The following is a 26,964-nucleotide window of genomic DNA, read 5'->3' on the forward strand; positions in this document are numbered from 1 at the left end:
ACTGCCTCTAGACAAACAAACCGCAAAATGGCCTCTTAGTGGCAGGCAGACAATCTGTACACATCCACAATCTCCCATCTCTCATCTCCCTTGAGTGCAAGCATCCATAGCCTTATATAGGCTATGCACACATGCCTCTGCCATGTGCTCACACACTAATCAAGCAAAGTGCTTGCAGCTGGTAAACCCACGAGCAAGCCTAACACAGCTGCCCCACAAAAGCCCTTTGCCTGATTAGTGCGTGAGCACGTGGCAAAGGCACGTGTGAATAGCCTATATAAGGCTATTGGTGCTTGCGCTCAGGGGGATTGTGGGTGTGCAGATTGCCTGCCTGCCTGCCACTGTAAGGGGTCATTTTGCTCTTTGTTTGCCTGAGAGGCAGTTTCCCCTCCCTGTGCTTGTCCGCCATTGTGAGACCATTAACTGGAATGGCCCAACCCTTTCCAGCTCCACAGTTTTTCTACCATCTGCCCAAATCCAATGTGAACCAGCCTGGCCATGATGGCGGCCACCAGCATTACACCATCAAAAATACAAGGACAAAGGTCCTGGCCAGCCAGCCCAGCAATAGAGTGTCTGCCCGGCATATGGAAGTCCCGGGTTCGATTCCCGGGCAGGGCACACAGGAGAAGTGCCCATCTGCTTCTCCATCCTTCCTCCTTTCCTCTCTCTCTCTGTCTCTCTCTTCCCCTCCCACAGCCAAGGCTCCATTGGAGCAAAGTTGGCCCGGGCGCTGAGGATGACTCCATGGCCTCTGCCTCAGGCGCTAGAATGGCTCTGGTTACAACAGAGCAATGCCCCAAATGGGCAGAGCATCGCCCCCTAGTGTTGAGGAAAACACTTCTACCTAGGAAGAAAAAAATTACAGGCTAGGAAACAGGCTAAATTTTTTTAACAGAGACTAAAATTACAGGAGCGGGCAAAGTAGATTTATAGTTGTGAGTATGCCCTGAAAGTTTATTCTTGTATTATTATTTACTTATTATTGTTATTTATTATTATTATTACCCTTATTTTGCCCCCTTCTAGAAAATAGAAGTGTATTTTCTTTCACATAACAAGCAAGAAGTGAGCAGTCTAAGTCTGGCAAGCAGATATGCCTTTACATCTGGCTTCCGTCTCTGGATCCAAGGTAGCTGCTCTAATTGCCACCATTTCCAGCCAGTGAGAAGGGAAAATAGAAAGCAGGAGGGTGAACAATTTCATTTTGAAAGAATGTGACTTGGAAGTTGCTTACATCACCCAAGAGAGAAGAGGGTCTGAAAACAAGTACTGGGGGACTCTAACAGCTAAAAGTCAGTTTGAGAAGAAGAAATTAAAGAGGCCAAGGGAGGCGAGCCAAAGGGACATCAAGGAGGAGTGGAAAACTGTCAAATTTGCAGGGAGAGTGAAGAAAACAAAGGTTTTAGGAGAAAAGAGAAACTATAAAATAACTACATATGCTCAAGTGTGAGGGCACAGCCCGGCCTCAGCCCTTCCCTCCACAAATCAGCTCTCGGGAGAGAGTAAGTCTGCTTATATTTTAGTCCTTATTATATCTCCCACACTATCTTGTTTTATTTTGATTAACAAAGAACTGTGAGAACAGGACATGTTAGCCTGAAATGGGCACCAGCTCAGTTTTGGATTCTTATGGAGGTCAGACAAAAGAATCAGCAGTAGTCCTGGCCAGGTAGCTCAGTTGGTTAGAAGTGTCATCCCAATACTCCAAGGTCGTGGGTTGGGTAAGGGCACATACAAGAATCAACCAGTGAATACGTAAATAAGTGGAACATCCAATCAATGTTTCTCTCTCCCTTCCTCTCTAAAATCAATTTTTAAAATTTCAAAAGAATCAGCAAAAAAAAAGGAAAGCAATGAAAATGTATACTGACTTAGTATTTATTCCTGAGTTTCTAACTGCAATTCCAAGTGATTGTACAGCATTATAGAAAGCAAATTTTCCTGGTTCTGCCTTGGGCAAGATGAAATGGAGTAGAGCTAATAGCATGGGCAGGAAGGTGACTAGGAGTACGAAACATGAATTGGCTTTCTGCTTCTGTATCTGAGGCAGAAGGAGCTTAAATATTATATATACATGAGGTAAGGAAGACCACATAACAAATGTTACAAACACTAAGCAAGTTGGGCTCTACAACATACTATACTTTTTCAGTTCATGAAAGCAGCCCTATTATTTTGGGATGGGGGGATCAGGACAGTACCACAGGTAGGAAGTCAAGTGACAGTATCCCAAAAGGAATTCTTGGAAAAAGATAAGATTCATTTAGATTAAAAACAAAAATAGCCCTGGCCAGTTGGCTCAGTGGTAGAGTGTCGGCCTGGCGTGCAGGAGTCCCGGGTTCGATTCCCGGCCAGGGCACACAGGAGAAGTGCCCATCTGCTTCTCCACCCCTCCCCCTCTCCTTCCTCTCTGTCTCTCTTCCCCTCCCACAGCCAAGGCTCCATTGGAGCAAGGTTGGCCCAGGCACTGAGGATGGCTCTGTGGCCTCTGCCTCAGGCGCTAGAATGGCTCTGGTTGCAACAGAGCAACGCCCCAGATGGGCAGAGCATCGCCCCCTGATGGGCATGCCGGGTGGATCCCGGTCAGGCGCATACGGGAGTCTGTCTGACTGCCTCCCCATTTCCAACTTCAGAAAAATAAAAAAATAAATAAAAATAGATCTTTATGAAGAAAAACCAGTCACATTACTTTCTCATTACATCTCCTAAAATCACCCACTCAGCCATCTAATTCCAGCAAAGGGTGCAGGACTAGGAGTGTTGGGAAAGCCAGTGTCTTGCAGTCCTTTGACCTCCCCTTAGCCACATAAGAATGGGCCTTGGGCCCTAGCCAGATAGCTCAGTTGGTTAGAGTATTGTCCAGATATGCAGTGGTTGCTGGTTCCATCCCTGGTCAGGCACATGCAGAGATTGTTTCTGTCTCTTCTATCTCGCTTCCTCTCTAAAATGGAAAAATTTAAAAGCATAATAATAATAAAGAATGGGCCTTGGCCCTGGCCGGTTGGCTCAGCGGTAGAGCGTCGGCCTGGCGTGCGGCGGACCCAGGTTTGATTCCCGGCCAGGGCACATAGGAGAAGCGCCTATTTGCTTCTCCACCCCCACCCCCTCCTTCCTCTCTCTCCCTCCCCCTCCCGCAGCCAAGGCTCCATTGGAGCAAGGATGGCCCGGGTGCTGGGGATGGCTCCTTGGCCTCTGCCCCAGACACTAGAGTGGCTCTGGTCGCCGCAGAGTGATGCCCCGGAGGGGCAGAGCATCGCCCCTGGTGGGCGTGCCGGGTGGATCCCGGTCAAGCGCATGCGGGAGTCTGTCTGACTGTCTCTCCCCGTTTCCAGCTTCAGGAAAAAAAAAAAAAAAAAAAAAGAATGGGCCTTGGGCCTGACCAGGCAGTGATGCAGTGGATAGAGCACTGGACCGGGACGTGGAGGACCCAGGTTCAAAACCCCAAGGTTGGCCCTGGCCGGTTGGCTCAGTGGTAGAGCGTCGGCCTGGCGTGCAGGAGTCCCGGGTTCAATTCCCGGCCAGGGCACACAGGAGAAGCACCCATCTGCTTCTCCACCCCTCCCCCTCTCCTTCCTCTCTGTCTCTCTCTTCCCCTCCCGCAGCCAAGGCTCCATTGGAGCAAAGTTTGCCCGGGCGCTGAGGATGGCTCTGTGGCCTCTGCCTCAGGTGCTAGAATGGCTCTGATTGCGGCAGAGCAACGCCCCAAGATGGGCAGAGCATCGCCCCTGGTGGGCATGCCGGGTGGATCCCGGTCGGGCGCATGAGGGAGTCTGTCTGACTGCCTCCCCATTTCCAACTTCGGAAAAATACAAAAAAAAAAACCAAACCCAAGGTCACTGGCTTGAGCGTGGACTCATCCAGCTTGAGTGAGGGGTTACTGGCTTGAGCGTGGGATCATAGATATGACTCCATGGTCGCTGGCTTGAAGCCCAAGGTTGCTGGCTTGAGCAAGGGGTCACTCACTCTGCTGTGACCCCCTGATCAAGGCACATATGAGAAAGCAATCACTGAACAACTAAGGAGCTGCAATGAAGAATTGATGCTTCTCATCTCTCTCCCTTCCTCTCTCTCTGTCTCTGTCAAAAAAAGAAAAAAGAAAAACGAATGAGCCTTGGGCCTGAAACATTTCCTTACCAAAAGAGTTCTCAGCCTGTGGCAGACTAGACACCTGGTGTAAAAAATCTTTCCGTTTCAGGTATAATTTGCTATTCTGCTTAAGTGTGTGCATCCTATGGCGCCTGGCCAACCTCACTACTATGTCTGTCCCCTGTGGGAGAGATGTGGTACTTCTCCTGCAGCACAAGAGGGCTACGTGCAGGCCAGTTATCTTATGTTGGCTGCAGGGAGAGTACCTGCTGGCCAGGGGGGAACCAACACGCACTGCTAAGGCTATTCTTGCTCTGCCTCTTCTCTTTGTGAATAAAGCATTGTTCCATGCAATGCTTGGCTGTGTTGTGATTTCCTTGGCACCTATACTACCAAGATGCAGTGGGCAGAAGTGTTCAGATACCTGATTCTGATGACAGGCAACAGATGTCACTTGCTTGACAATAAATCAGTTTCTACCCTTGGCTGTGGCACTAACAATGTAAACCTATTTCTCTGTTTTGTCATCAGCAAAACTGTAGTGTTCACTGAGGTCTGTTTCAGCTATATAACATTCTATTTTCTTTTTTTTTTTTTAAGTGAGAGAAGGTGAGATAGACTCCTACGTAAACCCCAACTGGGATCCACCCAGTAAACCATGTCTGGGGTCGATGCTCAAATCAACAGAGCGATCCTTAGCACCTAAGGCCAACGCTAAGACCAACCGAGCCACCAGCTGCAAGAGAAGAAAGAGAGGGGGAAGGGCAGAGAAGGAAAAGCAAATGGTCACTTCTCATATGTGCCCTGACCAGGAATCAAACCCAGGACATCCACATGCCAGGCCAATGCTCTATCCACTGAGCCAACAGGCCAGGGCCCATTTTTTACTACTCATAATAAAAGAATGCTATGCCCAAGGCCAAAAGTCGGTAAGAAATTTTGTAGATTCAGAAGCCAGATGGAATGCTAACAAGTGTCCATGGTTCTCCAAATTTATATATTGGAATCATTTACTGAAGAGAGCAGATTTTATGCTAAATCAGTTTCTCAACCTTGGCCAGATAATTCTTTGCTGTGGGTACTGTCCTATGTTATTGGATATTTAACTGAATCCCTGTCCTCTTCCCACTAGATCAGTGGTAGTCAACCTGGTCCCTACCGCCCACTAGTGGGCGTTCCAGCTTTCATGGTGGGCGGTAGCAGAGCAACCAAAGTATAAATAAAAAGATAGATTTAACTATATTAAGTTATTTTATAAAAATTTATTCTGAGGCCCTGGCCGGTTGGCTCAGTGGTAGAGCGTCGGCCTGGCATGCGGAAGTCCCGGGTTCGATTCCCGGCCAGGGTACACAGGAGAAGTGTCCATCTGCATCTCCACCCCTCCCCCTCTCCTTCCTCTCTGTCTCTCTCTTCCCCTCCCGCAGCCAAGGCTCCATTGGAGCAAAGTTTGCCCTGGCACTGAGGATGGCTCTGTGGCCTCTGCTTCAGGCGCTAGAATGGCTCTGATTGCGGCAGAGTGACGCCCCAAGATGGGCAGAGCATCGCCCCCTGGTGGGCATGCCGGGTGGATCCGGGTCGGGCTCATGCGGGAGTCTGTCTGACTGCCTCCCCGTTTCCAGCTTCAGAAAAATACAAAAAAAAAAGAAAAAAAAAAATTATTCTGCCAAACTCAGCGAAAATCTGACATAAAGTACTTGGTAATTATTATTATATGCTTTAACTTGCTGTAACTCTGCTTTATAAATTTTATAAAGAAAAGTTACTTCCCACCTTTATAAATCACCATTACTCTGGAACCGGTGGGCAGTTAGAAAATTTTACTACTAACAGAGATACAAAAGTGGTCGGTAGGTATGAAAAGGTTGACTACCCCTGCACTAGATGGTTGTAGCATCTCACTCAGTTCTGACAACCAAAAATGTTTTCAGACATTTCACAATGTTTCCTGAAGGAAAAAAGTGCCCTGAGTTGAGAACCACTCATCTAGATATATTCCTTTAATCAGGATTAAGTAATATGCATAAACTTAGTTCCTCAATACCTCTATTTTATAAGTAGAAAAATTAAAGCATTTCATAAAAAATGAAATCCATTTTACAATGTATAATAGAGATCTTTTTATTTTATTTTATGTTTTACAGAAACAGAGAGAGAGCCAGCGAGAGGGATAGACAGAGACAGACAGGAACGGAGAGATGAGAAGCATCAATCATTAGTTTTTCGTTGCGCGTTGCGACACCTTAGTTCATTAATTGCTTTCTCATATGTGCCTTGACTGTGGGCCTTCAGCAGACCGAGTAACCCCTTGCTCAAGCCAGTGACCTTGGGTCCAAGCTGGTGAGCTTTGCTCAAACCAGATGAACCCGCACTCAAGCTGGTGACCTCGGGGTCTTGAACCTGGGTCCTCCACGTCCCAGTCTGACGCTCTATCCACTGCGCCACCACCTGGTCAGGCAATAGAGATCTTTTTTTAAAATTTTTTTAGTTATTGCCTGACCAGGCAGTGGCACAGTGGGTAGAGTGTTGAACTGGGACGCAGAAGAGCCAGGTTCAAAACCTGAGTTCATCAGCTTGAGCAATGGCTCACCAGCTTGAGAGACGGGTCTCTGGCTTGAGCATGGGATCATAGACATGATCCCAAGGTCACTGGCTTGAGCCTAAGGTCGCTGGCTTGAGCAAGCGGTCACTCGCTCTGCTGTACCCCTCCCCCAGTCAAGGCACATATGAAAAAGCAATCACTGAACAACTAAGGAGCTGCAACGAAGAATTGATGCTTCTCATCTCTCTCTCTCTCTCTCTCTCTCTCTCTGTCAAAAAACAAAATCTCAGTTATTGATTTTAGTAAGAGAGGAAAGGGCAGAGAGAGAGAGAAAGAGAGACGGGACTGTAGATCAAACCAGCAACCTCTGTACTTCAGGACAGTGCTCTAACCAACGAGCTACTGAGCCAGGGCAGTCAGAGATCTTAAATACAATTGGTGTCTTAACTGTCTCCCATCTCTAATCAATAAATACTATTCCCCTTAAAAGGAAATGGAAAAAATTACCCATATTAAAAATACTGAAAACAGGAGGGCTCTTTCTGGAGCATGCCCACGCCTTTCTTCCCTCTCAGGGGTGTATCTTTATTTTTTTCACTTAAACTCTAAGTGTCCCCACGAGACTTGCAACCAGGGAAGTAATGGGCAGCGGCAGCTTGTCCCAGGCTAACCCTCGATACTGTCTCCAAGGCCCCCTTTTCTCTGACTTTTCAGTGAGCCAACATCAGCCCTGCCTTGACTCACTTCTTTCACTGTGACTGTTACTTCTCAGTGAATTCACACAACCCAACATGGATCATTTCTTTCCTGTAACATTTCCAGAAAGCCAAAGCAGAGCACCACTTAGGCTCTCCTGCTGGTTCCTCTACTCTAAGCCCTTTCTTCGTTTCACTGTCCCCAACTTTAATAAACGTTCTCCCAAAAGCACCTGGACTTGTGTCCTGAAATCTTTCCTGCACGAAGTCAAGAACACACACACTACTGGCCAGCCCAAGGCAGACATGCTCTGGGCCGTTCCTTTCCAGTGACACTACCTGGCACAATCCTGTCTCAGGGACTTTGCAGGAATCCCCTCAAAAGCTTTAAAAGACCTTAAGAGTCAAGTCCAATCCATCAACAGATGAATGGATAAACAAAATGTCATCCAGCCTATCCACACAATGGAATATTATTCAGCCCTGAAAAGGAAGAAAGTTATTTTTTAAAAAAATTTTATTGAGTTTATTGGGGTGACATTGTGTAGGAAAGTGGCCATAGAATGCTGCCCTGAAACAAGTCTTTGGTGCGAACTTTGGAACGCCAAGTCCTGCGGGGTCAGAACGCTGCCCCAGCAAACACTGATAAGATTGTTTAAAGAAATCCGCTGATCCCTATGGCCTTTCTCCTACATATCTGAAAGGTATTAATTATCCTTTTCTGCACCTGAATCCATTATTAGGCTAATTTGACCCAGGCCCTGCTAATTTGCTTGATGAGTAAAGAAACAAATAAATACAACGAGGCTGCAGAGATCTGGGCTCTCAGTGCTAGAGGCTGGGAGTCCTGTACCCATCTTTTCCCTATGTTGTGTCTTCTGTGTATTTTTTCTTAAGTCCTGCAGCGCATTCCTTTCATGCACACTCATTGCCAAGTCGTGGCAACACTGGTTAAAAGAATTATATAGGTTTGAGGTATATAATTCTATAATACATCACCTGTATGGAAGAAAGTTCTGATAATGCTACAACATGGCTGAACCTTGAAACACTATGCTGAGTTAAAGAAGCCAGACATGAAAGACCACATATTGTATGGTTCTGTTTCTATGAAATGTCCAGAATAGACAAATCTATAAAGACAGAAAGTAGATTAGTATTTGCCAAGTGCCTGGAGGAATGGAGAAGTTGGGGAATGATGGCTAAGGGGTACGGGTTTTTGGGGGGGGTGATAAAAATGTTCTAAAATTGATTATCTAATGGTACACAACTCTATGAATGTATTTTAAAAACCAATGAATTGTATACTTTTAAAAAAATACTGGCCCTGACCATTTAGCTCAGTTGGTTATAACATCATCCTGAAATGACAAGGTTGTGGTTCAATCCCTGGAACCATATCCAGGAAACAACCAAAGAATGAATGACTGAATGGAACAACAAATAAATGCTTCCCTTCCCCCTCCTTTCTCTCTCCTTTCTAAAAATCAATCAATCAATAAAAAATTAAGCCCTGGCCAAATCGCTCAAGTTTTCAATAATTGGACCATCATCCCAGAGCACAGAGGTTGCTGGTTCAATTCCCCGGTTAGGGCACATACAAGAGCAGCTTGATGTTCCTGTCTCTCTGTCTTTCTCTCTGAATAAATTTTTAAAAAAGAAAAAGCTAAACTAAAAATAAACACCATTAATTGATGAGTAATTCTATCTCTCTCTAATCTCTTTCATTAACTACCACTCCAGAGTAAAAATAGTTATGGCTTTTCTTTTTCTTTCTTTTTTTTTATTTCTTTTTCTGAAGCTGGAAACGGGGAGAGACAGCCAGACTCCCGCATGCGCCCGACCGGGATCCACCCGGCACGCCCACCAGGGGGCGACGCTCTGCCCACCAGGGGGCGATGCTCTGCCCCTCCCGAGAGTCGCTCTGTTGCGACCAGAGCCACTCCAGCGCCTGGGGCAGAGGCCAAGGAGCCATCCCCAGCACCCGGGCCATCTTTGCTTCAATGGAGCCTCGGCTGCGGGAGGGGAAGAGAGAGACAGAGAGGAAGGAGAGGGGGAGGGGTGGAGAAGCAGATGGGCTCTTCTCCTGTGTGCCCTGGCCGGAAATCCAACCCAGGACTTCTGCATGCCAGGCCGACGCTCTACCACTGAGCCAAACGGCCAGGGCCTAGTTATGGCTTTTGATATGGTTTCATATTTCTTTAAAATATTAACTGAGAAATTATCAAATTTCCAATTTGATAAACCTAATAACTAATGCTATTTGGTTTTCAACAGAATTGTATCTTAATCATCAAGCTAAAGAAATAACAAAAAAATAATGGCATTGTTGCTCACAAGGTGAGCAAGTCTGTTGTTTATCATGTAACCAGACACCCTTAAATTAACTCCAACAGAGTCTAAGGACTTCCTGGATCATCTCCTAACTACATCAAGGAAAATGCTAATACACTGGATATTTAAAAGACAATGGCAGGACAGCTTAATTAAACTTTTGATAATAAAACAATATAGAAGTGGAAACCCTTATAATTTTTTTTTCTCATTTCAGTAACAAGATCATAATACCCTATTTAATTTTTATTTACTGATTTTTAGAGGAAGAGGGAGACAGAAAGAGACATCAATTTGTTGTTCCACCAACTGTCATTGGTTGATTCTTGAATGTGCCCTGGTTGGGGATTGAACCCACAACTTCAGCATGTCAGGACAATGCTCTAACCAACTAAACTACCCGGCCAGGGCCTAAATCATTAATACTTTATACTTATGTGACACGGTAATGATTAAAGAATAAAATAAGCAAGAGAGCTCCATAACACCCTTGAAATATAAGTTCCAAGCAAGTCTAGTTAACCCTCTTTATTCATTAGGACAACTTCAAGTAGGCCAGCTTACAAATGAGCAATATACTACAAATAGCTCTTATTTATTATATAGTTCTTAGGATAAACATGTTTATACTTTGACTGAACAGTCACGTAGATACTAAAAAAATGGAGATTGTGCCACACTAGTCGGTGCAACTTCTTGCTTTCATTCATGATTTCTTCAGTCTTTTTTTCAGTGGACAAATGATTGTTTAAAAGGTTTGAATCTTCTATGTACAGGTCATCTCCTGAAAAATAAATTTTAATTCCACAAAGTGTTATTTTATAAAACATTCCAGTGTATTAGTGACATATAAATTTGCATTTCTAAAAATCTTTCATGTGCTTAAAACTGAGTTGTTAGAGGCCCTGGCTGGTTGGCTCAGTGGTAGAGCATTGGCCTGGCATACAGGAGTCCTGGGCTTGATTCCCGGCCAGGGCACACAGGAGAAGCGCCCATCTGCTTCTCCACCCCTCCCCCTCTCCTTCCTCTCTGTCTCTCTCTTCCCCTCCCGCAGCCAAGGCTCCATTGGAACAAAGTTGGCCCGGGTGCTGAGGATGGCTCTATGGCCTCCACCTCAGACGCTAGAATGGCTCTGGTTGCAACAGAGCATCGCCCCCTGGTGGGCATGCTGGGTGGATCCCGGTTGGGCGCATGCGGGAGTCTGTCTGACTGCCTCCCCGTTTCCAACTTCAGAAAAATACAAAAAAAAAACAAAAAACTGAGTTGTTAGAGTACCCTAATTTTATGAGCTTATCTCAATTCTTTCTTGTGCTTTTAGTACCCACACTCCTTAACTCCCCATTTTCCAACCAAGAATTTTCTTTATGCACATAAATATTTATGATTGGTATTTTTTCATCATGTAATTTTTATAGTTTATTACTCTCTTCATTCTAGACTATTAATTTTGGCCTTGATATCCACAAATATTTGATGTTTCAATGTGGGCTGCTCTAATAATTTTAAGGTTTAATTAGAGAAATCTATACATAGAAATTGCTAAATTCTCCCACTATAGGATGAATAACAAATATTACCACTATTGTGAGAACTGAAACAGGTAGCCACAAATAAGACAAATCATAAAACTCCACTCTATACTGCCACAAATCTTCCACCCTATACATACCCAACAACAACTGACCACCAACAAACTCCCTAATTCAAATAAGTTGACAATTTACAAGTTCTCATAATTCAAAATTAAAATGTAAAACAGTGAAATATGAAAGGACTTTATCAATGTCTATAAAATATATTTACATAAAGGTATATGTATATAAAATAACTTATTCAGAACGTGGGGCTATAATAAATACTATAAAGGCCCTGGCCAGTTGGCTCAGTAGTAGAGTGTCGACATAAAGTGTGAATGTGTGAATGTCCTGGGTTGGTTTTTTGGGGTTTTTTTTTGTTTTTTATTTTTTATTTTTATTTATTTATTTATATTTTACAGAGACAGGGAGTGAGTCAGAGAGAGGGATAGACAGGGACAGACAGACAGGAATGAAGAGAGATGAGAAGCATCAATCATTAGTTTTCCATTGCATGTTGCAACACCTTAGTTGTTCATTGATTGCTTTCTCATATGTGCCTTGACCGTGGGCCTTCAGCAGACTGAGTAACCCCTTGCTGGGGCCAGCGACCTTGGGTTCAAGCTGGTGGGCTTTTGCTCAAACCAGATGAGCCTGCGCTCAAACTGGCAACCTCGGGGTCTCGAACCTGGGTCCCCTGCATCCCAGTCTAATGCTCTATCCACTGTGCCACCGCCTGGTCAGGCTGGATGTCTTGGGTTTGATTCCCGGTCAGGGCACACAAGAGATGCAACCATCTGCTATTCCACCCCTCCCCCTTCCCCCTCCCCCTCTCTCTTCCTCGCTTGCAGCCACGGCTCAATTGGTTCTTCATAAGTTTATTTTATTTATTTATTTATTTTTCTGAAGCTGGAAACGGGGAGAGACAGTCAGACAGACTCCCACATGCGCCCGACCGGGATCCACCCGGCACGCCCACCAGGGGCAACACTCTGCCCACCAGGGGGCGATGCTCTGCCCCTCCGGGGCGTCGCTCTGCCGAGACCAGAGCCACTCCAGTGCCTGGGGCAGAGGCCAAGGAGCCATCCCCAGCGCCTGGGGCCATCCTTGCTCCAATGGAGCCTTGGCTGCGGGAGGAGAAGAGAGAGACAGAGATGAAGGAGGGGGGTTGGGGGGTGGAGAAGCAAATGGGCGCTTCTCCTATGTGCCCTGGCCGGGAATTGAACCCGGGTCCCCCGCACGCCAGGCCGACGCTCTACTGCTGAGCCAAACAGCCAGGGCCTCAATTGGTTCTTAATTGGTTCAAGCACATTGGCCCAGGTACTGAGGATGGCTCCCTGCCTCAGGCACTAAAAATAGCTCGGTTGCAAGCATGGCCCCAGATGGACAGAGCATCAGCCCCAGATTGGGGTTGTCAGGTGGATCCTAGTTGGGGCGCATGCAGGAGTCTATCTCCCCTCCTCTCACTTGGAATAGAAGAAAAATAAATAAATACTATGAATATTTTATAGACTTTTCTTTTTTAGTGAGAGAGACAAAGACACAGAGACAGACAGGAAGAGAGAGAGAAGCACCAACTCGTAATTGTGGCACTTGAGTTGTTCATTGATTACTTCTCATATATGCCTTGACTGGGGGGCTCCAGCTGAGCCAGTGATCTCTTGCTCAAGCCAGGAACTTTGGGCTTCAAGCCAGCGACCTTTGGGCTCAGGCCAGTGACCATAGGGTCACGTTTATGATCCCACACTCAAGCCAGCAACCCCATGTTCAAGCTGGTGAGCCTGCACTCAAACCAGATGAGCCCCATGCTCAAGCCAGCAACCTCAAAGTTTTCAACCTGAGTCCTCAGTGTTCCAGGTCGACACTCTATCCACAATACCACCACTTGGTCAGGCTTTGACTTTATTTAATTAATACCACTATAGTGCATAAAACAGACTGTAAATCGTGTCTGTGTTGGGCAATACTGCCATACAGCCCAGTGGATTAAATGTAAATATTAACAAAAGCACTGATGCTTCACTGATTTACCTGGTAAAAGGTGGATATTCCCATCAGCTGTTTGTAATATGATTGGCATCCATCTTTCCACCTCTTCTAATGCATGATCCAAACAAAATTTGTGCAAGTCAGAGAGAGAGGCAAAGTTTTTGAGCCTTCTTATTTCATAGAACTGTGGAACCATCAATCTAATTTCTTTTGATGTGAAACTTGCAGTTGCCTCTGACGGAGATAACCACTGTAGAAGACAAAGGTAAGATTTCCTGAGGATTAATTCATAGACAGCAGTTGCCTCTGACAGAGATAACCACTGTAGAAGACAAAGGTAAGATTTCCTGAGGATTAATTCATAGACAATATAAGATTTGAGAGTCTTACATCAGTACCTAAGATGTAACTGAAAAAAAGTTAATTCATTATTGTGCCTTGCTAGATTCCTCTGAGACAACATGGAAAGGTTTGGTGAAGAAAGCTGGGTTGATCACCTAATAGGTTGATTATTGGGATACTGTCCCTGAGAACTAGTAAATAAACCAGGCTAGATCACCAGGGGTCAAAAGTCATTCAATATAAAAGGCAGCAGATGCTGAGAATGCAAAGTAATTCTGGTTATTTCCTAAAGGAAAGAAGACTCTGAAATGTAAACTCATGGCAGCAGATTAAGAATTTAGTGCCCATTTGTTACTCCCATAAGTAGGCGCCTAGACTAGGCCCTGAGCATGTGGTAGTCGACAAGACAAAGCTCTCTCAGGCCCTACGGGGCCTTCAGCAACCAAAATGTGGCACGATGCATGCTACATGTTATAATGGGGGTAAAGAGTCAGGACATTAGGATTTTCAGGAAGGTCAAGAGGTATAACTCAGCCCACAGTCCCATGAATGCAATAATAGCATGCACCAACCAGCCAGTTTGCCCACTTAACTTGTGGTCTCAGTGCTGTAACACACCCTCCTTTCCAAACCTTCTGTCCATATACATTTGGATAAAAAGAGCTGATTCAATAAATATGGAATAACCCCAAAAGGTCTTTCTTTAACTGGTTTACTATATATCCTCTTACAATGGGGAAAACTGATTCCCACACACAAAACAGGGCGTTGAAATTGATTTCTGCTCTGGATAACTATAGACCAAAGGTTGACAAGCTTGCATGTGCTTAAACCTGTTAAATCTTTAGTCTATAGAGCCCAGCAATTTATGTTTAACAAGCACCCCAGATTATTCTGAAGTTGGCTGCATTTTGTAAACAAAGCTTGGGCCTCAAAGAACCACCTAATCTTTATTTACAAAGTATTCTGTTTTGTCATTTCTATGTGAGTTCAGTGATAATAATTGTAGGATCACGTTGGATATGGCCCTTCCACACCTCCTGTCAGATGGCCCAGGGCCTGGGCCCTCTGCTCTTCCATGTGTGTCATGTTCTGCCAAGGAACAAACAGACCTTGAAAGCTTCCATTCCCTGATTCCCAGCACATACACCCACCTTTGACTCTGTGCCACTATTGCCTAACTGCTTTATAAGCCAGACCGCCCACGTGTTCAGTGTGAACCCTCAGCTGACCTGCCACCAATGGTACTATCCCCATATGTAAGTAATGACAGCTATGTCTGCCTCATCAGGTCCTCCTTGTGGAATATCTGTGAGATAGGTGGACAGACATACCTGGTCTCGAACTCCTGCATTACAAATGGCGTCATCGGCAGGATATTCTGGAAAAATCCCAGGTTGAGTTAACCACTAGCAGCACGTCTATTGGGGAGTTGTCAGGGGTAATCCCTGAGAAGCCACAAGGGGCAATCCCAGAGGAATCTGGGGGTGGGGCGATCCCAGATGGCCGGTCAATTGTATACGGCATGATGTTGCCACATTAGTGGACTCTTGGGGTCCGCCGAGGGACTGGAGGGATACTCCTGAAAGTCCCATGAATGTGTTTCGCTGCCTTGAAGATGGTGAGAGATCACTGGAGTCTCAGGATAAAAAAGGACCTATGAGGAGCTACAGTAGCGCTTGCATGGCCCCTGCTGGAGCCCTGTGTGTTGTGACACAGAAGCGGTTAGCTGCGGAACAAAAGTGCAGCGTTTAGAAGAATTGAAACTAGAAAGAGATATGAGACTGTAGCAGGCTGACAACAAGGAAACCTTGATGACAGAATAGGAGTCTTTTAAAAATCTTAGAGCCTCCTCCTGAAGGTCTGTGAGTTGCTGTGGTTCCAGGAACAAAAGGGGCATCAACACTACTCCAAACCTTGTGCAGACTGTGGGAGTAGGAGGGGTTAACATCACAACCTCAATGGGAAGGGAAAACGGCAATTTTAAAAACTCAAGCCTGAGGCCCTGGCCAGTTGGCTCAGTGGATAGAGTGTCAGCCCAGCATGTAGACATCCGGGGTTCAACTCCTGGCCAGGGCATACATGAGAAGTGACCATCTACTTCTCCTCACCTCCCTCTTCCCCTTCTCTCTCTTCCCCTCTAGCAGCCAGAGGGTCAATCAGGGCGCTGAGGATAGCTCGGCTGGTCCAAGTATCGGCCTCAGGCGCTGGGGATGTCTTAGTTATTTCAAGCATCAGCCCCAGACCGGAGTTGCCAAGTGGATCCTAGTCAGGGCGCACACAGGAATCTGTCTGTCATCCTTCCTCTCACTTAAAAAAAAAACCCAAAAATTCAAGCCTGAGTAGCCCATGGCTGACATCTCCCTTCCCTCCTCTCCAGCCTCCTTGGAAAGTTGTCAAGGACAAATGAGAGTCTGGCCTTCTCTACAGCTATTAGAAATACTGTTTATATGTATAGCAAAAAATATTAAATTATCCCAAATATCTTTTTAGAGCAGGTGGTCTGGGAAATCATTTGATATTACTACTGGCTTAAAGTTAATATCTTTTAAAGTCCTTAACAAAAAATATGTCTTTTGTTTTGCTTAGGTTTAAAAAAGGATCCTGTTATCTTGGTTAAGTCTTTTGAAAATATGAGTATGTTTGCCAATGAAAGAACCTGTGTCTGAAAGTTATGAAATCTGTTCATAAAAGCACCTATCTAAAAAATGCTGATTATTCACTTCTGCTTATTATTAAAGGTTAAGGTTTCTAAACTTCAGATTTTTTTTTTTTTTAGCAAAGGAGAAAGACAGACAGATACAGACAGACAGTAAAGGAGATAGATGAGAAGCATCAACTTGTGGTTGTGGCCCTGGGAAGATTAGAAAGGCCTTTTGTTGCATTTGTTCAATAATTCCTGCCACTGAGACGGTTGCCCGATTCCTTTTGACTAATTTTTTTTTTTTTTTGTACTTTTCTGAAGCTGGAACCGGGGAGAGACAGTCAGACAGACTCCCGCATGCGCCCCACCGGGATTCACCTGGCACGCCCACCAGGGGCGATGCTCTGCCCACCAGGGGTGATGCTCTGCCCACCAGGGGGCGATGCTCTGCCCCTCTGGGGCGTCGCTCTGCCGAGACCAGAGCCACTCCAGCGCCTGGGGCAGAGGCCAAGGAGCCATCCCCAGTGCCCAGGCCATCTTTGCTCCAATGGAGCCTCGGCTGCGGGAGGGGAAGAGAGAGACAGAGAGGAAGGAGGGGGTGGGGGTGGAGAAGCAAATGGGCGCTTCTCCTATGTGCCCTGGCCAGGAATCGAACCCGGGTCCCCCGCACACCAGGCCAACGCTCTACCGCTGAGCCAACCGGCCAGGGCCTTGACTAATTTCTTTAAAAATGTATAGTTCCTGCCTGACCTTTGGTGACACAGTGGATGGAACTCTGAGGTCGCTGGTTCAAAGCCCTGGCTTGCCCAGTCAGGGTACATACAGGAAGGAACTGAGTTCATACTCCCTGCTTCTCCCTCTGGTGGCGCAGTAGATAAAGCATTGGCCTGGGAAGCTGAGGACCCAGGTTTGAAACCCTGAGGTCACTGGCTTAAGCATGACACTTGCAAAAATTCCTTGGGCTTTTAGATTACTAGAGGGTCATTATTCCCCATTTAGCTCAACTAGTTGAACCCTTGTATGCCCTGTTGCAGAAGGGGGTCACCTGGGATTGGACAGAGTACCATAGAAAGCTTTTCAGGCCACTAAGAAGGCTATAGTTACTGTCCGGGCCTTGAGGATAGTAGAACCAAGGCTCTTCATGTGAACTAGAAGTTTACGTAACACCTGCGGGGTATGGCTGGTGTTTATGGCTGAGAAGAGGGAGAGTGCAGACACTGCTAGGTTTTTATTCTCACTTATAGCATAGAGCAGAAGGCCAGTACAGCCCCACAGAACAGCAGATGAATGCTGTATACCAGGCCTTACCACGGAAGCCATCACAGGGCCTGCTCCAATAAAGGTGCATACCATATCACATATGCTATCACTGGATGGGTGCATTTGGTGCTGAATAGACCCAAAAGCATGATGGCCTAAATCAGGGGTTGGGAACCTATGGCTTGCAAGCCAGATGTGGCTCTTTTGATGGCTGCATCTAGCTCGCAGACAAATCTTTAATAAAAAAAATAATAACGTTAAAAATATAAAACATTCTCATGTATTACAATCCATTCATTTCCTACCACTCATGTTCATAGTTGCAGGTGGCTGGAACCAATCACAGCTGTCCTCCGGGAGAACCCCAAATTTTTATTGGATAATGCATAACGTACACGGGTCATTGTACGGCTCTCATGGAATTACATTTTAAAATATGTGGCATTCATGGCTCTCTCAGCCAAAAAGGTTCCAGACCCCTGGCCTAGATAGACAGCAACCCTGACGGAATAGAGTACATATCTCCAGCAATGGAGTAAGCTAGCAACTAGCCCCCTGGGCAAGGAATTGCAAACTGTCTGGGCCTGGTGTCTTATCAAGATACAGGACAGACAACACCCAAGCCCAAAGCTGTGAAACCTTCCCTGGTGCAGGAAGTGAAGCTCCCATCCAGAAGAGGCCTAGTACATCAACAGCTCAAGGCATACTGCCTCGATGGCGTAGTTACATAGCAGCCAGTGACTGAGAACAATTGAATGGAGGATGGTGAAGGGCAAAGTAGCCAATGGGCCTGACCAGGAGGTGGCACAATGGATAGAGCATCAGACTGGGATGCGGAGGACCCAGGTTCGAGACCCCGAGGTCGCCAGCTTGAGCACGGGCTCATCTGGTTTGAGCAAAGCTCACTAGCTTGGACCAAGGTCACTGGCTTGAGCAAGGGGTTACTTGGTCTGCTGTAGCCCCACGGTCAAGGCACATATGAGAAAACAATCCATGAACAACTAAGGTGTTGCATGTTGATGATTGATGCTTCTCATCTCTCCGTTCCTGTCTGTCTGTCCCTATCTATCCCTCTCTCTGAATCTGTCTCTGTTAAAAAAAAAAAAAAAAGGTAGCCAATGGGCTGAACTGCGGGCAGTATAGATTGTCATAACCCATGAAGCCGGGCCCCTAACACTGCACCAACAGTTAGGCAATGTATATGGGACCGACTTTGTGGCTCCATGAGAGCAAACTGACTGGACCATACATCAGAAACCTCTTTGAGGTCAAGACATGTGGGCTGACCTTTTAGCATTTATAACAGAGCAAGACTGTCATGGTGTTCCATGTCAGGAGACACTAGCCTCTGTTTTGTTTTGTTTTGCTTTTTTTTTTTTTTTTTTTTCAAAGACAGAGAGTCAGAGAGAGGGATAGATAGGGACAGACAGATAAGAACGGAGAGAGATGAGAAGCATCAATCACCAGTTTTTCGTTGCAACACCTTAGTTGTTCATTGACTGCTCTCTCATATGTGCCTTGACCATGGGCCTTCAGCAGACCGAGTAACCCCTTGCTCAAGCCAGAGACCCTGGGTCCAAGCTGGTGAGCCTTGCTCAAACCAGATGAGCCTGCGCTCAAACCGGCAACCTCAGGGTCTTGAACCTGGGTCCTTGGCATCCCAGTCCAACGCTCTACCCACTGCACCACCGCCTGGTCAGGCAAGGACACCAGCCTCTGAACAACCCTGGCAACGATGAAGCTGACACCTTGGCACAGATCTAGTAGTTACATTCCCCAGCAGTGGACACTATGGACTGGCTGCACCGGAAGCTGAATCATGTTAGTCAGCGCACCATGTGGGAGACAGTGAAGGCCTGACATCTGCCCCTCCAGTATACAGACTTTGTAGATACATGTCAGAAGTGCCCAGTATGTGCTAAGAGACATCTTACCCCCCTCCTGTAAGAAGGTGGGAGGATCCAACAAGGGGAGGAACCCCTGACCTGTTGGCAGGTAGACTACCTCAGACCCTTGCCTCATAGTGTGGGATCTCAGTATGCATTCACCCACCTTGATACAACAGAACTTCTACTGGCATACCCAAGTGGAAAGACCAATCAAAGGGAGACCATCTGGAGGCTTTGGCAGCTCTGTGCCTCCTATAGCACCCCTGAAGTAATTGAAAGTGACCAGGGAATCCAATTCCCTGGACACCTGGTCCAGGACAGGGCAGAGAACCAGCACATCGATTGACAATTCCATCCACTCTGTTTTTTTGTTTTTTTTGTGTGTATTTTGTATTTCTCTGAAGTGAGAAGCAGGGAGGCAGAGAGACAGACTTCCACACGTGCCTGACCAGGATCCACCCAGCAAGCCCACTAGGGGGTGATGCTCTGCCCATCTGGGGTGTTGCTCCATTGCAACCGGAGCCATTCTAGCACCTGAGGTGAGCCCATGAAGCCATCCTCAGCACCTGAGCCAACTTTGCTCCAATGGAGCCTTGGCTGCGGGAAAGGAAGAGAGAGATGGAGAGAAAGGAGAAGGGGAAGGGTGGAGAAGCAGATGGGCACTTCTCCTGTGTGCCCTGGCCGGGAATCGAACTTGAGACATCCACACACTGGGCTAACACTCTACCACTGAGCCAACCAGTCAGGGCCCACTCTATAACACTATTGGAGCTGGACTCATAGAATGATATAATGAGCTGCTGAAACAGGCTCTTACGACCAATAATGACTCATATTAAGGACAGACAATGCACTTGGCAGACTGCCTCAGGGTCTTGAATGAATGGCCATGGGGAGGACAAGCAGCCCTGGTCAATGCCTAAGTGCATTCTGTGGCAATCTACTCCAGATTTGAAGCCTGGGCAAGGTCAGCAGAATTATGTACCCTTGCCAGCCTCTCATGATGCTCCCCCAGGGTGATCCACTCTGATTTGGGACTGGACAGCACAGATTAGCCACAAGTGGTGCTCCATCCTTTCCTCTAGGTGGGAGGGTCTGACCCAGGTTCTGCTCTTGCAACCAGCAGTCTCCAGTAGTTGGCCAACGTGGATCTGCTGCCAGAATCCTGGTGGCCAGACCATTCCCAAAGGGACATACATTGCCTCAGTCTGGCTGATTAGGACCCTGTCCAGATACCTATCCTCCACAGGCAGGGAAGGGAGTAGCACAGGCGTGGTATAGGGAACCAGGGCACACACCCCTCAGAGTGTGACTGCTGATGCAGGATCATGAAACTGCCTGAATTTTACCTAATGGTGGGGATTTGCCTTTGTTAGTACCCTTATCTCATTTGTCTTATCCTTAGGTTAAGTATAGGTAACTCCTTTCTGTAGAGTCACAGTACATATTAGGTGTGCTCAGAATTTCCCACCTCAGTGGGGACAGATTACCCTGGAAAATACATCCAGCCAATCAGACAGAATGGACCTGGTTACAGAGGTGAAAGACCCTCCTTTCAACACCACCAAAGAACAGGTGTTCCACCTCATCCGGGAAGGTGTATGGTATGTCAGGAACCAGACTCAAGCATGACCCTGACTGCCCCTCAGCCATGAGGTTTGAACAGGGCTAAGCTGGATGACCGCTGGATGTGCTGATTTACTCATCTCAGCCCCTCACTGCACTGAAAGAACTAATAGGACTAGTAATATAACTCACCCCATGGAGTGGCTATCACAGGCCCTGTGTGAGAACATAACCTACATCACTTCCAATGACCATTTGAGGAAACAAAATGTAACCTTTCAGACAGGGGCCTTCCCCATCCCATGAGGAACCCTTTGGATCTACAGGTCTTATGGTTGGCCCTCCTTGCCTTACAACTTGAAGGTTATCCCTAGGGGCAAACTTAAAATACATGCTATTAAGTATTATAGGTATCTGTCTTTTTTTACTGGTGCTTGCTTGTAGCTTATACTGTGTCTGTAGTATTTGGATGTAATGCACCATTGCTCAGCCAGCACAGGTTCTCTAATGGAAAAATTTTGCATAGATTGTGAGGTGAAAGAGCAATGCTAGGGTGGAGTGTGCCTAAGTTTAATGCTAGACATGGCCCTTCCACATCTGGCAGACAGCCCAGAGCCCAGGGCCATGTGCTCTTGAAATATATGTCATGTTCTGCCAAGGAACAAACAGACCTTGCAGAAGGCTTCTATTCCCTAACACCCAGCACATACGCCCCTGGCCTTTGGCTTTGTGCCATTATTGTCTAACTGCTTTATAAGCCAGACTACCTACATGGTCAATGCAGGCTCTCAGCCAACTAACTGCCATCAGTACTGTTCCCATATGTAAGTAATAAAGGCTATGTCTGCCCCATCTGGTCCTCCTTGTGGTTTTTTCAGAGTATCTTCAAGACAAGTGGCCCTACCTGGTCTCGAATTCCTGCATTATAATAATCAGGATGAAGGGTTAAACAACAGGAATCAACCCACTTACTTCAACCTGTTAGGTTAATCCAGACCATAGGTTAAAAGGACTTAACATTTACTGGTTACTTGTTACTAGTAAAGCACTGCTCAAATACTTTATGTAAAATATTTTTTATCTTTAAGTCAATTCTGCACACTGTCATTGTACAGATGAAGAAACTCAGGCAACTACTCTATCTAGAAAAACTGGGATTCAACCTTGGGGTACGGAGAAGGGACTGGCTCTAAATTCCTCTCTGTTTCCACTAGGTTTTGGAATCTCAGCACTGCTGTCCCTTTAATTTTTTTTTATTTTTTATTTTTTTTACAGAGTCAGAGACAGAGTGATAGATAGGGACAGACAGACAGGAACAGAGAGAGATGAGAAGCATCAATCATCAGTTTTTCGTTGTGGCACCTTAGTTGTTCATTGATTGCTTTCTCATATATGCCTTGACCGTGGGCCTTCAGCAGACCGAGTAACCCCTTGCTGGAGCCAGTGACCTTGGGTCCAAGCTGGTGAGCTTTTTTTTGCTCAAACCAGATGAGCCCGCGCTCAAGCTGGTGACCTCGGGATTTCGAACCTGAGTCCTTCCTCATCCCAGTCCGACGCTCTATCCACTGCGCCACCGCCTGGTCAGGCACTGTTGTCACTTTAGACCAGATTAATTCTTTGTTGTGGGAGGCTGTCCTGTGCACTAAAGGATGTTTAACACTGTGACAACCAAAAATGTCTCCAGACATGGCCAAATGTTCCTGGAGGTGGGCTGGGCAAATCCCCTCTGAGAACCACTAGACCTGACCAGGTTAAGAACTACTTATTGGCCTGCCCTGTGCTGGCGCACTGGATAAAGCGTCAAGCTGGAATGCTAAGGTTGCAGGTCTGAAACCTTTGGCTTCCCTGGTCAAGGCACATATGAGAAGCAACTACTATGAGTTGATGCTTCCGGCTCCCCCCATACACCCTTCTCTCTTTCTCTCTGTCCTCCCTCTTAAAAAAAAAAAGAAAAAGAAAAAAAAGAAAACAAATTACTTATTGGAACCTCTCCTTCCAGCAATGAGTGCTATATTACCTTCTCCCAACTTAATGTAAAAAATAGTAAGTGGGGAAAATCTATAAAACCACCATTTTGAACACTGAAAAATGCAGAATTGTAATATATGATAAAAGAATAACAAACAAGGTGAACTCAGTCGAGTTCCAAGAGTTGTCAAGGCTTCCTTCCTAAAGGAGGAGGGAGAACCTAATCAGACTGTAGGATTCTCACTTATGAGAAGACAAAGACCAGAGTATGGGAAGACACATACCTACTAGAATTGGGAAGGCAATGAACCAGAGAGGAGGGATCTACATAGGTAGACCTTCAGAAATATCTCCAGGCTGCGGTTGTCGCTAAACACTAATCTACACATGCATAAAGTGAAACCACATGACACTGGAAAACAATGATTCCTAAGAAAAGAACAATTACTTGAGAGCTTTAAGACTAACAATTCCAAAATAAAACAAAACAAAACAAAACAAAAAAGATTAACAATTCCAGGGCTCACCTAAGGCCAGGAATATTTCAAATTCCTTCCAACCCCAGTGGAGAGACCTTGCTGACTATAAGGGGCATTCTGTAGACTCCCAAAGAGTCACACATTAGCCTTAGAATAAATACAACCATACACCTACCCTAAAATATCTTATAAAACAAACCTCAAGCCTGACTGGGCGGTAGTGCAGTGGATAGAGTGTCGGACTGGGATGTAGAAGACCCAGGTTCGAGACCCCGAGGTCGCCAGCTTGAGTGCAGGCTCATCTGGTTTGAGCAAAAGCTCATCAGCTTGGACCCAAGGTCACTGGCTCGAGCAAGGGGTTACTCGGTCTGCTGAAGGCCCACAGTCAAGGCACATATGAGAATTCAATCAATGAATAACTAAGGTGTCGCAATGAAAAACTAATGATTGATGCTTCTCATCTCTCTCCATTCCTGTCTGTCTATCCCTCTCTCTCTCACTCTGTCTGTAAAAAAAAAAACCCTCAAAAGGATCAAGCTAATATGCAATAGCTTAACTTCCTGCCAGGAAACTCCAACAATCCTTAAAAGAATATGACAAAATCCGGTACTCAAATAGAAATCACAACATCCAACATCCAATCAAAATATGCAAGACCGCCTGACCTGTGGTGGCGCAGTGGATAAAGCGTCGACCTGGAACACTGAGGTTGCCGGTTCAAAACTCTGGGCTTGCCTGGTCAAGGCACATATGGGAGTTGATGCTTCCTGCTCCTCCCTCCTCTCTCTCTCTCTCTCTCTCCCTCTTTCCCTTTCTCTCTCTCTCTCCTCTCTGAAAATTGAATAAAATCTTAAAAAAAAAATTGCAAGACCCACCACAAAACAGGAAAATGTGACCTACAACTAGAAGAAAAATCTGTCAATGAAAACAGACACAAAAATTACAGAGATGATAAAATCAACAGAAAAGGACCTTAAAACCACTATTAAAAGTATAATCTGGCCCTGGTTGGTTGGCTCAGTGGTAGAGCATTGGCCTGGCATGTGGATGTCTCAGGTTCATTTCCCAGTCAGGGCACACAGGAGAAGCACACACTGTTTCTCCACCTCCTTGTCTCACTTCTATCTCTCTCTCTCTCTCTCTCTCTTCCCCTCCTGCAGCCATGGTTTGATTAGAGCAAGTTGGTCCTGGGCACTGAGGATAGGTTCATGGCCTCCATCTCAGGCTCTAAGAAGAGCTCGGTTGCTGAGCAAGGGAGCAATGCCCCAGATGGGCAGAGTATCGCCCCCTAGTGGGCTTGCCAGGTGGATCCCAGTCAGGGCGCATGCAGAAATCTATCTCTCTGCCTCCCTTCCTCTCACTGAATAAAAACTAAAAATAGGCTTGACCTGTGGTGGCGCAGTGGATAAAGTGTCGACCTGGAACACTGAGGTTGCCAGTTCGAAACCCTGGGCTTGCCTGGTCAAGGCACATATGAAAGTTGATGCTTCCTGCTCCTCCCCCCTTCTCTCTCTCTCTCTCTCTCTCTGTCTCATTTCTCTCTCTCTCTCTCCTCTCTAAAATGAATAAATAAAATCTTTTAAAAAATTAATAAATAATAAAAATTAAAATTATGATCTATTGGCTCAAAGATGTAAAGGGAAATATAAAGATGATCAGAGAAATAGAAAATATTTAATAGAATTTCTAAATAGAATCTCTAGAGATAAAAAAATATCTGAAATAGGCCTGAGCTGTGGTGGCGCAGTGGATAAAGCATCGACCTGGAATGCTGAGGTCGCCGGTTCAAAACCCTGGGCTTGCCTGGTCAAGGCACATATGGGAGTTGATGCTTCCTGCTCCTCCCCCCTTTCCTCTCTCTCTCTTTCTCTCCTCTTTAAAAATTAATAAAGAAAAAAATTTAAAAATTATCTGAAATAAAAAATATACTGGATGGACTGCCTGACCTGTAGTGGTCAGTGGATAGAGAGTCAACCTATAATACTGAGGTCCCTGGTTCAAAACCCTGGGCTTGCCAGGTCAAGGCAAATAGGACAAGCAACAAGAATAACTAAAGTGAAGCAACTATATACTTCTTGCTCCCTCCAACCCTCCTCTATCTGTAAAATCAATAAATAAAATCTTAGAAAATTCACACACACACACACACACATACACACACACACACACACTGGATGGTATTTATAGATTAGATACTACATAAGAAAACAGAGAGAGAACTTGAAAATAGCAATAGAATCTATTCAAAATAAAATATGGAGAAGAAATTCATGAACAAGGTATCAGTGACTTATGAGATATTATCAAGTAGTCCAACATACATGTAACAAAACTCCCAGAAAATAGCAGAAGGTAAAAAAAATTTGAAGAAATATAAATAACTAAAAAAAAAAAACAATGTACAACATAATTAAATTGCTGAACATCAATGATTAAGAGAAAATATTTAAAGTAGTCACATTCACACACATAAAAAACATATGTATAGAGAAACAAAGACGTAAAAGCAGACTTCTCATCAGAAAATTATGCTAACTAGAAAATACCAAAGCCATATATTTAAGCACTGAAAAAAATAAAATAAAATAAGTAAAAAGATGTTAACCTAGCCTGACCTGTGGTGGCGCAGTGGATAAAGCGTCGACCTGGAAATGCTGAGGTCGCCGGTTCGAAACCCTGGGCTTGCCTGGTCAAGGCACATATGGGAGTTGATGCTTCCAGCTCCTCCCCTACTTCTTTCTCTCTGTCTCTCTTTCCTCTGTCTCTCTCTCTCCTCTCTAAAAATGAATAAATAAATAAAAATTAAAAAATAAAAAATAAAAAAAAAGATGTTAACCTAGAATTCTAAACATAGCCAAAATAGCTTTCAAAAAACAAAGGTAACTGCCCTGGACGAATGGCTTAGTTGGTTAGAGTATCATCTCAAAGTACAGAGGTTGCCAGTTTGATTCCGGGTCAGGGCACATACAGAAACAGGTTGATGTTCCGGCCTCTTTCTTTCCCTTCCTCTCTCGCTAAAAATCAACAAATAAAATTTTTTTAAAAATACAATCAGCTTTAAAACAAACCAAAAATAAATAAATAAGGCAAAATAAAGTATTTTTCAGATAAACAAAACTTAGAGGCATTTATTGTCAGAAGATCTGAAATACAAGACATATTAGAGGCAGTCCTTTAAGCAGAAGGACACCAAATGTAGATTTAAGTCTACACAAAGGATAATACTGAATGTAAAATACATATAATTGAAAAATTAAGCTCACCTATGGTGGCGCAGTGGATAGAGCACCAACCTGGAATGCTGAGGTCGCCAGTTTGTAACCCTAGGCTTGCCCAGTCACATATGAGAAGCAACCAATAAACAGCTAGAGTGAAGCAACTACTTCTGGTTCCCCACCCTCCTCACTCTTCTCTCTGTAAAATCAATAAATAAAAATCTAAAAAAACGCCAACTCTTATTTCTTGTCTCCTAACAAAAATCTACACAAAGAAATAAAGGGTGCTAAGAATGGCATACATGCAGATAAAATTAAAATATTCTTCCCCTCATTTTCACAGTCTTTAACAGACTGGCTGTTTAAAGCAAAAAGAATTAA

At 45.2% G+C, this 26,964-nt stretch overlaps 1 protein-coding gene across 2 annotated transcripts in view; it reads right to left on the minus strand.

The window, feature by feature from the left end:
• Positions 1–26,964, minus strand: part of TDRD12 (tudor domain containing 12) — a 134,221-nt gene that overhangs the window by 100,712 nt on the left and 6,545 nt on the right. The window contains exons 2-3 of one of the 2 annotated variants that reach the window (XM_066349175.1): positions 13,263–13,470; positions 10,156–10,441 (exon numbers count right to left, since the gene is read on the minus strand). The exons of the other annotated variant lie outside the window; for it this stretch is intronic. Of the exons in view, the coding sequence (XP_066205272.1) occupies positions 10,236–10,441; positions 13,263–13,470 (414 nt within the window). The 3' untranslated portion in view covers positions 10,156–10,235. Of the gene's footprint in view, positions 1–10,155; positions 10,442–13,262; positions 13,471–26,964 lie in introns of those variants that run through there. 2 annotated transcript variants of the gene reach the window in all.

This window comes from Saccopteryx leptura, chromosome 9, assembly GCF_036850995.1.
Source record: "Saccopteryx leptura isolate mSacLep1 chromosome 9, mSacLep1_pri_phased_curated, whole genome shotgun sequence".
NCBI lineage: Eukaryota > Metazoa > Chordata > Mammalia > Chiroptera > Emballonuridae > Saccopteryx > Saccopteryx leptura.